This window comes from Populus alba, chromosome 1 (genome assembly GCF_005239225.2).
Source record: "Populus alba chromosome 1, ASM523922v2, whole genome shotgun sequence".
NCBI lineage: Eukaryota > Viridiplantae > Streptophyta > Magnoliopsida > Malpighiales > Salicaceae > Populus > Populus alba.
In genome coordinates this window covers 15,529,542-15,544,858 of record NC_133284.1, presented here as the reverse complement: position 1 = coordinate 15,544,858, position 15,317 = coordinate 15,529,542, and the positions used below count along the sequence as shown (strand labels likewise).

The following is a 15,317-nucleotide window of genomic DNA, read 5'->3' as shown; positions in this document are numbered from 1 at the left end:
ATGACATTTTATATTTGGCTCTTAATGTTTTAATTTTTAATTTTAATTCTTAGCTCTTTTATTAAATTTTAATTTGTTTTCAATTTTATCATTAGGCTTATAATCTTGATTTTTTTTAATTTTGTCAAGTTTTATTCTCATTCTCATTGTCTTGATTTTTATTTTTAATTTGATTTCTCTTTTTGATCTTTCTATTTAACTCAAATTTTTAGGTTGTCATCTTATTTTCTGGGAGTCGATCTGGGGTTAGTACCAGTCATGTATCAGGAGAGTTAACTTAAGTTAACTCAAATCAAATGAAAAAAATAAAATAAATAAAGGATGACATCATGTTGAAAAAATATAAAGTAAAGTAGTCAATGATTTCTTACCCGATCTTAACTAGGTTTGTCATAGGTTAACTAGGTCACGAGTCAACTCGTATTTTTTATCATTTCACAATGGATCAATTCTCCCCAAATTTCTTTTGAAACCCGACTTGTCCTAAAGCTTGGGTTACTTGAGTCATAGGTCAACCCACTATTTTGCCTTCTATTGTGTTTTTCACAGTGAAATTATTATTTTACCCCTAAACAACATGGCTACTACGAGGATAGTTTAGTAATTTCATAAGGGTTCAAATGTTATTGTCAAATTCTTGATGGTCATTATAGTAATATCATATTTTAATGGTACAATTAAATTACTTAATTTTCCTTGAAAGTTATTTCCATTTAATTATTTTAAGGGGTTTCTCATTTCTTTACATTTTTTAAATTCTGGAATTACTAAATTAACCCTAAAATAAAATTTTCTAAGCTTTGCATTAAGGGATGTTTTTGTCATTTTCTATAGGTTTTTTATTTATTTATTAAGTTGGGTTAAGGGCGATTCAATCTTTCTTTATTTTTTAAAAATATTTTAAGAAAATATTGATGTCATGAGCTAGCGTGTGAGATGGCTCCAAGCTTTCTGAGCGGAACATTGGTCACCATCAAGTGGATGAACACCAGCTTCCGCCATAACGTTTGAAGTAACATGACTCCTCCTTCCATGAGGGGTGCACGCGCTTGGTGTTTTGAAGGACGGTTTGGCTCTAATCGCCCCTTCTTTTTCTTTTCCTCTTCTCTCTCTCCTCCACATTGAATTTTGTGTTGGCCATTAAAAAAATAACTTGTACTGTTATTGTATGACATTTTATATTTGACTCTTAATGTTTTGATTTTTAAGTTTGATTCTCAACTCTTTTATCAAGTTTTAATTTGTTTTCAATTTTATCATTGGGCTCATAATCTTGATTTTTTTAAATTCCGTCAAGTTTTATTCTTATTCTCATTCTCTTGATTTTTTATTTTTAATTTGATTTCTCTTTTCGATCTTTCTATTTAACTCAAATTTTTAGGTTGTCATCTTATTTTCTGGGAGTCAATCCGGGGTAAGTACTAGTCATATATCAGGAGAGTTAACTTAAGTTAACTCAAATCAAATGAAAAAAAAAAAGAAGGAAGGATGACATCATGTTGAAAAAAAATAAAGTAAAGTAGTTAATGATTTCTTACCCGATCTTAACTAGGTTTGTCATAGGTTAACTAGGTCATGAGTCAACTCGTATTTTTTATCATTTCACAATGGATCAATTCTCCTCAAATTTCTTTTGAAACCCAACTTGTCCTAAGCCTTGGGTTACTTGGGTTATGGGTCAACCCACTATTTTGCCTTCTATTATGTTATTTTGCTCACATGATCTCTCTTACGAGTTTTGACTACCTCACCTGGATGTGTTGGTGTTTTGTTTTTTTTTTTAAAAAAAAAAATTCATTGATTTTTTTATTTCATCATTATATTTATAGATTTTAGAAGATCTAACATTGTAATTTTTTTAAAAAAAATATTATAGTGTCAAATCACTATGAAAAAAATATGAAAAATATGTTGTCATCCTAGGTACTCCATTGTAGTGAAAATTACAACAACCACCTACAAGATCAAAAACTGAAAAAAAAAAAAAAAAAAACTTTGAGGGCTACTGAAAACAACCCTGAGAGGTATAATTTAACTTATCAAACCATGGATTTGCTTTCTAAATGTTCCCAGTTTGAGTTCCACAAACCTTATGGTCATTGAAGGTTTACATAATCATTAATTTTATGACTTGTAATATTAGTAAATGTACACTTAAACTGACTTAAGCACCCAAATTAATTAAAAAAAAACCGAAAAAAACAAGGAAGTAACTTAAGCATTAAAAAATAATCACACCGAGACAAAAGATATTCAAAAGTAAATGATGGAAAGCCTTTTTGGCTGATCCAAAAGAAGGGTAGTAGTGGTAACAACTACTTTACATGAAAGATCTATTGGCAAAGGAAAACTCACTCAACTTACGACGACTTGGTTGGTGCCCAGTTTCCTTCACATTGCATGGACTGAAAGATCTCTTGACATTAATCAATGGCGTCTGACAGCGTACCAATATATATACATAATCTAATGTCAGGAAACATATGTTGCCTCAAACCATTTGTCCGAAAAAGATTACTATCACTTCTATTCATTTTTCTCAAGGAAAAGACGGTAACATAAAGCCAGAAACCGACACCTTGTCTCTTTCCCATACAACAATATATACAGAACGAATGGTGCCAAACAGGATCACAACCATACACATAATCTCAACCACCAGGAGCCTAAACATCCGATGGCTCCAAGACTCTCATTATTTATTAGTAATAATCAAAGAAACTGGTGCATGTGTAATATAAATAGAGTATCATTTCTCCAATCTCACTGTTAAAGTCTACACTTCATAGACACCTTGACATTTTTAGCAACTAAACAGCAAGATCTTAACTTGCAGATCCAGAAACACCAAGACACACTCGCAAACCCATTTTCTGTCTTTCTCTGGAAGAATGTTTAGGGTTCTTAGATCAATATTGTTGTGTGTTTGGTTGTTTATGAGCTTGATTGTTGAAGGTTCAGTTCATGAGTATAAAGGAGAGAGATTTGTGGGCAAAGGTAATGCCTTTGTTGTTCATGGTGGCAGTGAAGGGATTTACTCTGGAAATCACAATGAGAATAGTGTCCTTCCTGCTAATGGGGACTCTTATATACGGTAATTCTTATTCATTTCTCCACAATCTGCATGCTTACCTTGTATATCTAAGTGTGTGTTAAGTGTAATTATGATTAGGTCTCTTGCTTCTTGGAGTTATAAATAGTTATGCTTACACATGTGATGTAGAAATGAGAACAAAGATAGTTTTTTGCTGAGAAGATGCCAAAGTTTATTTTTGTCATGAATAATCTACTAAATGTACGCCATTGTGGGTCAAGTTTTAGAATTGGAGTAGATAATGCACTCCACAAGAACTAATTGGTTTTCAAGATGAATTAGGGTTCAATGTGGTCTTAAATCATGTAAGCATATAGTGAGAACAGATTGTAAACTTTATCAATTCTAACATAGAATAGAGAATTATCCTCCGAAGCTAAATATTGAGATTCTATTACTCACGGTGTCGCAAAGGGTTAAAATGGGTTTGCTACTTTTGAGCTTAGTAGTTTAAATTCCTAACCTGGGCATCTGGTACCTGGTTCAATTTGGGCTTGTTCAGGACCTTGTATTTCTATGTTATTTTTGGAATTCATCATCAAAATTCGTCTCATTATCATACAACTTTCAATGCATAGCCTGGGTTGTTATATTGTATCAAATACAGCATCGTGCTTTATATTCTCAGTATCATTTATTCCCAATGACTAATTTTATGTGGTCATTTGTCAACAGTTTTGAAAAGATTACATTCCGGAGAACTCAGGAATTTTCTAACTTTAGTTCGGGGTTGGTACAAGCTATTGTTTTTGAGGTAGAGGATCGAGAGTTAGTTGGTGGTTCAGCCTATGGTGGTCAAAGAGCTGTCTGCTGCACAGCTGATCTTGCAAAGTTGGGTGTGTGTTCAGAAGGAGAAATCATTCATCGTCCTTCAACAAAAGATCCCAGCTGGCCTCAAGTCTTTGGTGTCTCATTCAACATAGACGAGCTTGTCGCAACATTCCCATCAAAATCAATACAGATATCCAGTACTGGGATGTATAATTTGTATTTCATGCATTGTGATCCTAATCTTAAAGAGGTAGTTGTTGAGGGGAAAACTATATGGAAAAATCCCAGTGGCTATTTACCTGGTAGAATGGCACCTTTAATGAGATTTTATGGGTTCATGTCCCTTGCTTTTGTTATACTTGGATTATTCTGGTTCTCTCAGTATGCAAGATTCTGGCGAGAAGTTTTTCCATTGCAAAATTGCATAACATTGGTGATAACACTGGGCATGTTTGAGATGGCTTTCTGGTATTTTGACTATGCTGAATTCAACGAGACTGGCATTAGGCCAACTGGTATCACTATATGGGCAGTTACTTTTGGTACTATTAAACTTACAGTAGCACGCCTTGTCCTTCTGATGGTTTCAATGGGCTATGGTGTTGTGAGACCTACCTTAGGTGGTCTTACATCAAAGGTGATACTGGTTGGAGTGACCTTTTTTGTGGCATCTGAAGTGCTTGAATTGGTAGAAAATGTTGGCACTGTCAGTGACCTTTCTGGGAGGGCCAGACTTTTTTTGGTGCTTCCTGTGTCAATGTTGGATGCTTTCATTATTATTTGGATATTTAAGTCTCTTTCTGCAACTTTAAATAAGCTTCAGGTACTTGGTTTGACATTCTGAATAATGTTTATTCACAGCAATGCCTTTTTTTCTTCTTAGCTTGTAATGGATACTGGATAGGATAGATTACTATTTTACACATGACTATTAAAGCTACTATTTGATGCAGAAAACATAGAATTCCATTGTTTTAACTTATGGACTTCATATGGTTTTAGTTAATTGCTTTACATGTTGATTTGAACTATTCTTGATACCCTTTGTATCAGACGATTTGGTAATCTATAAATTCAATCAGAAGCAGAGTATCTGGATTATCAATCATGTAACATGCATTTAAACATCAGAGTTTCTGATACTACATGTGTGCGTGTTCAAATGCAATGAAAGTGAACTTGAATAATAACATTTCCTTCCTCATTTGATGTCACAGGCTAAAAGGATGATGGTCAAGCTGGATATATACCGGAAATTCACTAATGCTCTTGCTGTAGCAGTTATTGTGTCAGTGGGTTGGATATGCTATGAGGTAATATACAATAATTTCTTATTAAATATAAAACTATGTTTCTTGCATTCTGACTGCAATGATTTTGTAAGCTATTTGAGTTTTACAAAGCTCTGGGACAGGTTATAACAGATAAAATCTAGGATGGGATGGCTTAAATTGTGAATAAGACACGACATTTTCAAATTAACTGTATTGTATTTGGTACTTTTATCAAAACTGAGGAAAAAAAGAGAACTGTTTGTGCAATGTTTTACTGATCCAACTTCATTCATGGAATTCCATTGTCATTAAATTCTGTAGTTTTCTACTTGCAGTTGTATTTCAAAGCAAATGATGTTTATAATGAGCGCTGGCAGAATGCGTGGGTCATCCCTGCTTTCTGGCGAGTCCTTTCCTTCTCTCTCCTATGTGTCATCTGTGCTCTTTGGGCTCCCTCTCAGAACTCAATGCGGTAAGGCATAGTTTTTATGCTAGACCTTCCCCTTTTTATACCATAATGTCATTGTTAAATCTCTTTCAACCTCCAAGAAATGTCAATGTTTAATAGCCCCAACAATGGTCTACAAGAGGTTGGTGCTTCACTTATGTATTAACCTGGTGTGTTAACTTGTTTGAGATTGTGGTAGCGGTGGTGATTTAAAGTGCTTTTCGCTTATAAATACATCAAAATGAAGTTTTTTTATTTTTTTAAAAATAATTTTTAACATTAGCATATCAAAACAAGCTAAAAAAAAAATCATTTTAAGCAAAAAAAAAAAAATTTTAATTTTTTTTGGAAACACACCTTAAGTAAGATGAGGTTCAGCAACAACAGGGTATGAAAAGTGTTTTCAATCAACTTCATGAACTGTCACCATTTTTGGGACAACAGGAACTTAATGATGAATTTACAGTTTGCTTGGATTGGCACTAAAGATATTTACTTTATAAATACATAGCTTAATACTGTCGTACCATTATTTTCACCTAAAGATGAAAACAGAATACCCATCCAACATGCTTGTGCACTTTTTTTCTTCTTGTTCTGTCTTTCAGTTATTAAGCACTCCTGTCTTACTGAAATATATGGATATGGTCATTTCCATATGAACGTAAATGCTTTTTCTGTTATATGGAATGAATTAGAATCATGTCTTTTCCAAGTAAACTTGTGCTCTTATCATGGAACACTGCCACAGCATGAAAGATCTTCTTCTTAGGTTGGGCATCGTCCTTACCTTAATTTTGTTACTGTCTTCTTGATTGTTTCTTGATTTCTTGACAGAAAGATCATCTTGGGGCATCAACTTTACCTTAATTTTGTTACTGTCTTCTCCTTGATCATTTCTTGATTTCTTGACAGATACGCTTACTCAGATGATGCAAGTGATGAGTTCGATAGGGATGATGGTACTTTAACACTCATTAAACCATCCACCATACCTTCTAAAGATGTTCGAAGTTCACTGGAACCTAGACCAGTGCAAGCCAGCAATGGAGCATCAAATAGTGATTCGGAAGAAGATAAGACACAGTAATGCAAATCTCAATTACGAAGCTCTAAAGCAGGTGTGCCATCATCGCTCTAAAGCAGGTGCAATCATCTGTTATTGTTGTATCTATCACTCCCTAAATATGCATCGAGAATTACTGCAGGAGCAAAATTATACAAGGCAAAAGTCTACTTTGGGATTGCAATAGGATGGCTTTTCTTCAGTTCTTGTTTATCATTTTTGCTCGTGGTATTTCTATGTACGTTTTTTTAGATAAGATTTCTATGTACTTGTTACAGTAATCCTTGAATGTGCATTATTGGTTATAGAGGAAACGATGGAGCATATTTTTGTTAAGTTTTGATACCTTATTGGATTGTAGTTCTCTAGCCATGTTTACGCATACGGGGAATGCTAACTATATGAAAAAAAGTGCTATGAGGACTTCTGTATTTTTACTTAAAGGACCATGTCGGAGTTGTCACTTGTTAATAAGAATGCCAAGGGAAAATTTCTGCTTAATTTGTTTTGGGTCCCCTACAAATGCTTGAAGAAGTGGGTTTGACCGACAGATTTCTTAGCTAGTAAGCATCCAAAGGATGTTGCTAGAGTGGGGGATTTGGCTGATGCAAATTTAGACCAGAAAGAAAATGACTGTTGACTTGCTTGCATGTTGCTTTATAATCTCTAATATTTTAGCAGTTGATTGATTCTCCCCTTCTACTTGCCTTAATTTTCCAACTTTTAGCTATTCGGTTGTCGCAAATATCCTCTTGTGATTAGTTTCATTTGACTATTTTCGGAAATGTCTCATGTTTTTCCTGTCTCTTTCTTAGATGTAAGTAAATCTATTAGCATTAAGAGAGGACGTGAACAAGAAGAAGAATTCAGCATTCTTAGAAGAGAGATAATGACAAACTTCTCTACCAGAACTTTCCGATCTCTTGCTTATCAGCTAATGGAACAACAAGAAATGCTCCCAGAACAGCATTTACAGGCAAAAACTATTCCATCTTTGCATAAAATGGAAAACTATTTCTTTTAATAATTGTAACAAGACAATTTCAGTTCCAAAATAGTTTCATTAACTACATATGTCGCCTCTTCGTTCAATTCTATTTGAGGAAAAAACATAAAACTAAAAAAATCTGTTGTGATACAACCGGGTCTTTGTCGCTTCAATTCAAGACTGTTCTGGTCTAAATCACTGATTGTTAATTCATCCATGCCTCAAATTTACAGCACAAAATCATACGGACACCCCAGATGGTTCGACTATTCTGCCTGCTTGAAGAAAGAGTTGGCCTGGAGTCCACTACCCTAGAGGACACGGGTACTGATTACTGAACAAAGGCAATAATAGCCCTGCTAGTTTAGTTTGGGTCTAGATTCATACAAATAACGGTACCAGATAAGACCTGTTCCCTATCTTGTTTTTTCTGTTTGTCTCTAATCCGTACACTTTTGGTGATCTAGTGAAGGGAGGCAAGGAGTAGAGACAACTAGGAGAATTCAGTTTCTCAGTTCCTTTCATTATCAAACAAGAAGCCATCAATCTGCGTTGATGATGGATTTGTCCCAGATTGAAGGGTGATGAGTTTCTTTGCAAACATGATAAAACTAATGGAAACCATTCAAAAATCGGGTAGCCAAACCTCTTTTCAGAAGGAGATAGTCTAGCCTTGGTGGTAAACCTCATATGCAAGCTGCTATGAGCTTCAATTTGAAATCAGTCACCATGAAACATCCAGCAATCTAAAAGTGTAAAAAACACACTGTATATCTGATGTACTTGGTCACTAAATTCAAGCAAAACAAGCAGAGACAAAACTACTAGCCGAGTTCAAATGAATTAGAAAAACGTATCTAGTAGGAATTGTTTATGTATCCAAACCAAATCGAAAGTTGAATCCACAAATTGTCAAAGTTACCCTAATGCCAGCTGGAGATTACGTTGTTAAAGAAAAAAGGTGACATGAAAAGCTTCCAAATTTATTCAAGCACAAGAAGGTCCCAGTTTTTGTCATATCTTGCAGGACTTTCTGTCTGACAGATCTCGACCTTGAAATGTATCTGGCATCAACCTTCATGAAATAAATGGTAAACAGAAATTAAACAAAGGGACAATCATCAAGTGACAAAATTGGTTTCAGTGGACAAGAATTAGCTGCGTTATCTAATCGTAAAAGTTCTAATGCAACAGCTTAGTTGAGTGATGCTCACAAGCACCATAGCCATGCGTCATTTCTGTAGATTCTCAATAGGAATTAGAAAAGAAACCTTATGCAGATTCATCATCAGTAAATGCAGGTTTAGTGACTTCAGTTGTCATTTCCAGTAACTAGCATTCATATTTCCTTTGATCAATGGAAAAAACACGAACTACCTACATATATTTAAACCAACCTTTACTACCTTCCCGTATCATCAAAGCTTGTCCAGTTCCATTTCCAAATGCATTAACTCGGACCACAAATAGATTGGTCCGAGAGAATTTTGATACTAGGAAAAGAAAACTGATTCTTCATATAATATATAGTAAGAAAATCACACATACAACAATTCCCATATGAACAAGTGGAACAAAAATCTAGAATGTGGTGCCCAAACAAACAACATGCTTACAGTGTGGAAGCATTCAGGTTGAGAGACCTGGCTATTCAAGAGAGAGCTACACCAAATCTTCCCAAAGAACTCTACTTGTTCTGATCCACGGAAAATTAACTGATGATACATAAAAGAACTAGAGTGCACAGGGCAGCCCCCTATTAACCAGCACCACATCACCCAAACACTTCACAAAAAATTCAAAGAATGTGTCCTAGTTTCTAAATCGGCAAAACTTATCCATTCCTTCACTGAGATCTCCTCCTCAGATGCTGAGATACAGGATAACCCTCGAAGAAATCCAAGACAGCACTCTCTAAATCCTCCACTGAATACTTGATATAATTTTCCGGATGCTTTCCACTCTCTATGTGACTCCTGAACCGTCCAAGAAATGACCTATAAGCTGGGATCAACTTCTCAGATATAGAAATTCGAAGCTCCTCCCGAAGCTGAGAATCCGGAATCAACCATGTTGCTTGAGTCCTGTGAACCTCCTCAAACATAGCATTGAAGGTCTTAAACCTCTCTCTCAAAGCACTCTTTGAGACACCAGAAGAGAAACTCCCACTTACATGTAACCCCTCATCCCTCAAGCAATACAAGACACTCACCCAGGTTGCTCTCTGGTAACTAGTTGCCGCCTGCCTGAATTTTCCTGTTAGCTTTCTCAAATAATCATCTCCAATCATTTCTCTCAATTCTGGTGACCCTTTAATCTTCTGAACAATATAGTGAACATTGTTCATTATAAACAGATGGGCCAACGATAAATCCTTGTAGTGCTTGGACTTGCCCTCCAAATTGAATTGCAAAATCACAATAATCCAAATCAAATGAAGGGCTAAAGGGGTTTTCCCCTCTAGTTCAGCAAATTCCATATCAGGTGTAGTTGGATCACCCGAATATCTTGACCCAGTTGATGGTTTTGACATAATAAGCTCAATCAAGGTCTGCTTATAATCCGAAATCAAACTGATGTAATTCATCACATACCTTGTCAATGGATGAATTGTCCCTCCAGGCACCGGAACCCTCGAAGGCTCACGCAAAACAGCACTCTCAAACTCAGATAAAATCCCCCTTGCTGCCTCAGCCAATCTTGACAAAATCTCAGCAGCCTGGACTCGAATGGAATCAGCAGATTTTGATTCAAAAACAACCTCAATATCAGGCAACAAGTCCATCAAAGCATCGTGTAAGTCCAAAATCTTGAACATTTTCTCAGGAGATCTCCTGCTAATACTAATTGCCTCAGCAAAATTAAACAATTGAACAACTGGACCCTTGACAGTCTCCATAAAACAAGCATCGTCGATAGCAGTACCAATCCCATAAAAAATCTCCTCACAAAGCTTCTTCTCACTAGCAAACAATATCCTAACACAAACCTTGGCCGCCCTAATCCACCTCCTGATCTTGGTCTCCAAAGCCTCCCATTCTAGTCTCTGAATATCCCCAATGCTCAACTTCTCAATCCCAAGTCTCCTAAAACTCGCATCCACAGCTGATTTCCTCACGCTCCCATAAACCTGAATACACTCCCTCAAGTACCCTGCAGAGATCATCCGTTTAGCAATGGACTGAAGGTCTGCTACAGCTTCTTGAGGAATCAGATCGATCTCACGAATACTACTCGTAGATCGATAACTAGCACTACTATTACTCGAATCTGCACGCTGTATAGGATCTAAAGCATCAACATGATCGCCACCACCAACTTCCTCCTGATCAAATTCATTGCTGCTTCCTACCGAACTAGTATTGTGGTTCAAAGAAGAAGCCGGAGCAGGAGCATGATCAGGAATGAAAAGAGAGTCTACTTCAACCGGGCTTGTATGGTTAATAAGGATATTGCGGAACTCATCTTCAAGTCTAGCCATGGCGATCTGTATAGCAGAGTTGACTTTGTTACTATTACTATCTTGATCATGATGATGGGATGAAGGAGGCGATATTGAAGTCGATGACATAGACTTTTGGATTTCATCAACAGCTTGTAAGTATAGATCCACTTCTTGACGATCTCCACCAAAGATCATTCTTTCTCTTGCTTCTTCTGATGCTGTTGAGTCCCACCTCAGAATTATCTTCTGGGCATCTTCAAAAGGCACTGCAAAAGAGGTACTTGTGCTGTAATTTTCTGGTGGTTCCATGATTGACTAGCTACAAGAAACCAAGAACCAAAATTTTAATCTTGAAAAAGCAAAAGGTATTATATTTATCTCAATAAATATACGAAGTTGAAAGAAATGTGTTCTCTTTTTTTTCTCTGGGTTTTCGCTTTTGTATATAGCAGAAAAATGCTTCCTTTTTAACCTAAAATCTTGAAAGGAGGAGGAATTGGCTTTGGAATCTTGAAAGAGAGATGGTGGTGGTTTTTAGTGGAGGAGATGGTGGTGGGGGTATATTTGCAGGAGGAACTGTAGATTATAGATGGATTGCTATTGGTGCTAAGTGTTAGCGTGTATGTGGATGTGTGGACTTTGGAGTAGAGTATAGTTTTGGCCTTTGGGAGTGGTGAGGACTGGTTTAAGTAAGGGCAACTGTGGGGATTTTTGTCTGAAACTGAAACGTTTGATTGGGTGTTGAATTCAAAGAAAAGAAAATCCAACTACGTGTAGTATTCTTTCTTTAAAAAACCTTCTCTATTCATCCTGGCCTGCCGGAATCTCTTTTAGAATATACCGGCGATCTCGCCCAGCCCGGCTACTCTCTCTCTGTCTCTCTTTAAATTACAAGATCTCAACCAGAATATCAATTTCAGTCATTTCTATTTTGTATTGCGATACAATTATATTTTATTTTTTAAAATTTTAAATTAATTTTTATTTTATTTTTTGAGGTAGTTTTGATATACTAATTTCTAAACTAGATAAAAATATTTAAATATATTTTTAAAATAAAAAAAATATTTTAAAAAATAATCTTTACTGCCCACTACTTATAAAAATATAATACATTATAATGATGAATGATGATTTGATTTTTTTTTTCAATAAAATCATTTTAACTGCACTATTGCTAGTGCTGTTTTACATAATTTCTAGTTTTTGTTCCGGGTGAGTAATTTTTCTCTTTAACAATTTTATATAATGGCGATTTTAGAAAAATAAAATAAAATAAGCTACTATGTAATTATTAATAGAAATTGAGTTTTCTTCCTCGAGAATTTTAATAACTCATTCCTATATCAATCAATCTAGCATTTTCAAGAGAATAAATTTCCTTGACTATTAATTCAAAGGAGTTCGAAAGATTTCCTCCATCTGAGTAGAAAAAACCATCCAATATTAAAAAGTAATAGTTTTAATTTTTTTTTTTCAAGACATTTATATGTAATGTGGTATTTAGCATTCGACTGTACTTTTTTTAAAAATCAATTATACTTTTAAACTTTTTTTATTCCTTTTACCTGTAAATTATATATTTTTTATATTTTAAAATTATTTTGATATGTTAATAGTAAAAATAATATTTTTTAAAAATATATTATTTTAATATATTTTTAATTAAAATAATTTTATCGTATTTCTGAAATGACACGAAATGATTCTAAAGTTTATTATCATAAAAATGATTTACATGGTTTTATTTTAGTTAGGGGTTTTTAAAACGGTGATATAAATTGTTTTTTTAATTTTTTTTATTTATAAATATATTAAAATAATATATTTTTTATTTTTTAATTTATTTCTATACTAACATGTAAAAGTAGTTTTAAAATATAAAAATAAATTAATTTTAAAATTAAAATTTTAAAACCTCTTTAATGTATTTATCTGTGAGACTAGACATGTCTAGAAAGTTAAAGGGGAAGTCGAAGCCCCATGCCTACACGAAATGATTTGAGTGGGCTCCTTGGACATCATCAGTTTTGGGTGAGAATTCCATGATCTCAATCTCATAATAACCTAGATGGGCCCTCATTTATTTCTCCTCTGCAACACATTGATTGGGAATTGTACTCTGCAATGCCGGCGCGCTCATGATGTAGTCTATAAGATTTATTTAAGTATTTTAATTAATTAATAAATTTAAGTATATGAGATTAAAATCAATCCATATTAATTGTGAACGTTTTTCAATTTATTATGTTTCAACATCATGTATTTATTTTGCATTCGAGTTTAAATATATCATATGATTCATATGAATATGTTTGATTTTCATGTAATTAATGAATTCATTAAAAAAAACTCACGAAATAATCATTAATTATGAGAGGAAACTATTTCAATGGAAAAATAAACACATAAAAAAATTATATATAAAAAGAAATTGATCAGGTACTGCCTGGAGGCAACAAGCTCAAGTGCTTGGGCTACAGCCTACACGCATCGAATCTAAATATTCTTTAAAAAAATAAATAAATGACATGTTATTTACAATTTTAAAAAATATATTGTTGTGTGCAACTTTTGATAAATAAAAGGGTGATTTTGAATCCTAATTTGCATATTATTTTTACCTTTAATATTTTAAAATCAGATAACATTAAAAAAAATATTTTTAAACCTCAAAACATGTTTTAATCAATTCTAAAAACTAAAAGAAAATTGGATTATCTCTCCTCTTTCTAACCACATTTTAATACAAATGAACATATTATACACATTTAACAACACATTTAAAACTAGTGTTATTAAATTTTGCTCAGCCCGAGTCAATTCAAAACTCAATTAACCTGTATTGGGTTTAAAAAAATTATATGAAAATTGATTTGATCAAACTAGAATTACTTAGTTGAAACTCGAATTGATTTTAAAAAAGAATTACAATGTCTTGAATTGAGTTATGAGCTTATTTGGATTTAATAATTTGGTATGAAACACTGATTACCAAATCAAATTCAAATTTTCAAAAACATCACTTTTAAAAAAAAACTACAGCATTTTAGCCAAAAGACTTTGTTTTGAGCACTGTTCATAACTGCAATGCAACCGTCCATTATCTTATAGTTTTTCTTAATATATGATATTATTGTGATTAATTGGCTAATCAATAATCATATCATAAAAGACAAAAACCAAATCAACATGAATGAGAAATTGTGAGCACAGCTGTTTTGCAGAGAAACAAGAGCTTACTGTGCTGGCTCTGGCTTCCTCTCTCAAGTACTATGAAAGGCAAATAATTAGCATATGCTTTCAGCCACAGAACAGACTTAGAGTAATTAATTTATGAAACTAAATGATAAATAATTAATTAAGTCAATTAATCTACTGCCAAAATAGGCCGACATTCACGTGCATTCATGCTCGCACTTACGTTTATGATTTAAATAAAACAAATTAAATCAAAACAATTGAAGATGTATAGAACCAAGTGCAGATGACAGGCAGCAATAGCAGTACATTCTCTCTCTCTCTCTCTCTCTCTCTCTTAATGAATTTTCTGATTCTGCAAATATGGTTTCAAGTGCTTGCTAATAAATTATTATTAATTAACGACGTTAGTAAATGATTATTAATTATTACTAAATAATTTGGTGCACGAGTGGCACTGCTGCAGGGTCACATATAAAAAAGGTCTTGGTTTCGCTAATTATATCTGAATCATTTTTTAATGTTCATGGTGCTGATTTCTCCAGCTGTGGTGAGCTATCTGTGAGGTACAGAAGGGTTGACTAACATGTGTTTTTAATCTGTATATGAGTTGTAACTCGGGAGTCTCAATGGGATTCTCGAGGTGCATCTCAAAATGCATGATTAATTCGGCCTTAATCAATGATTTAACAAAAAAATATTTCTGGTTGGGGAGTCCCGATGGGGTCTTTATTGCTTAATTCCCTCAGAAATTAACAATGTTTTGGCTTTTATATGACTTCACCTTGATCTGAGGAGCCAGCTGATTTGGTTAATCATTTCAGCAACATCGAGGCGAAGACACTTGCTTCAGCTCCATCTACCAAGGAACAAGAAGAGAAGGGGAGAGTATAAGCTTCGAGAAATGTTTTGTCGAAGCTGAAATGAACACTCAGATTTACAAAGGAAACTAAGATCGGTCAATATTCTGGAGCAGTAGTCATGGAAGCTTTTTGTTAGTGTTTGTGAATGCAGAAGTCTGGAAGCATTT

At 34.1% G+C, this 15,317-nt stretch overlaps 2 protein-coding genes across 2 annotated transcripts; one reads left to right on the top strand and one right to left on the bottom strand.

Annotated features, from left to right (window-relative positions):
* The first annotated feature begins 2,573 nt into the window (after window positions 1-2,573).
* Window positions 2,574-7,096, top strand: LOC118034849 (uncharacterized). The gene is made up of 5 exons (XM_035040274.2): window positions 2,574-3,094; window positions 3,770-4,688; window positions 5,083-5,178; window positions 5,475-5,611; window positions 6,503-7,096. Exons 1-5 carry the CDS (start codon window positions 2,892-2,894, stop codon window positions 6,675-6,677), a joined length of 1,530 nt encoding a protein of 509 aa, XP_034896165.1. The 5' UTR covers window positions 2,574-2,891; the 3' UTR covers window positions 6,678-7,096.
* Window positions 7,097-8,386: 1,290 nt separating this feature from the next.
* Window positions 8,387-11,949, bottom strand: LOC118034850 (exocyst complex component EXO70A1). Its single transcript, XM_073411760.1, has 2 exons — window positions 9,258-11,949; window positions 8,387-8,716 (listed from the first exon to the last, which is right to left on the bottom strand). The coding sequence occupies exon 1, from the start codon at window positions 11,393-11,395 to the stop codon at window positions 9,488-9,490; it is 1,908 nt and encodes a 635-aa protein (XP_073267861.1). The 5' UTR covers window positions 11,396-11,949; the 3' UTR covers window positions 8,387-8,716; window positions 9,258-9,487.
* Between the last annotated feature and the right edge of the window lie 3,368 nt (window positions 11,950-15,317).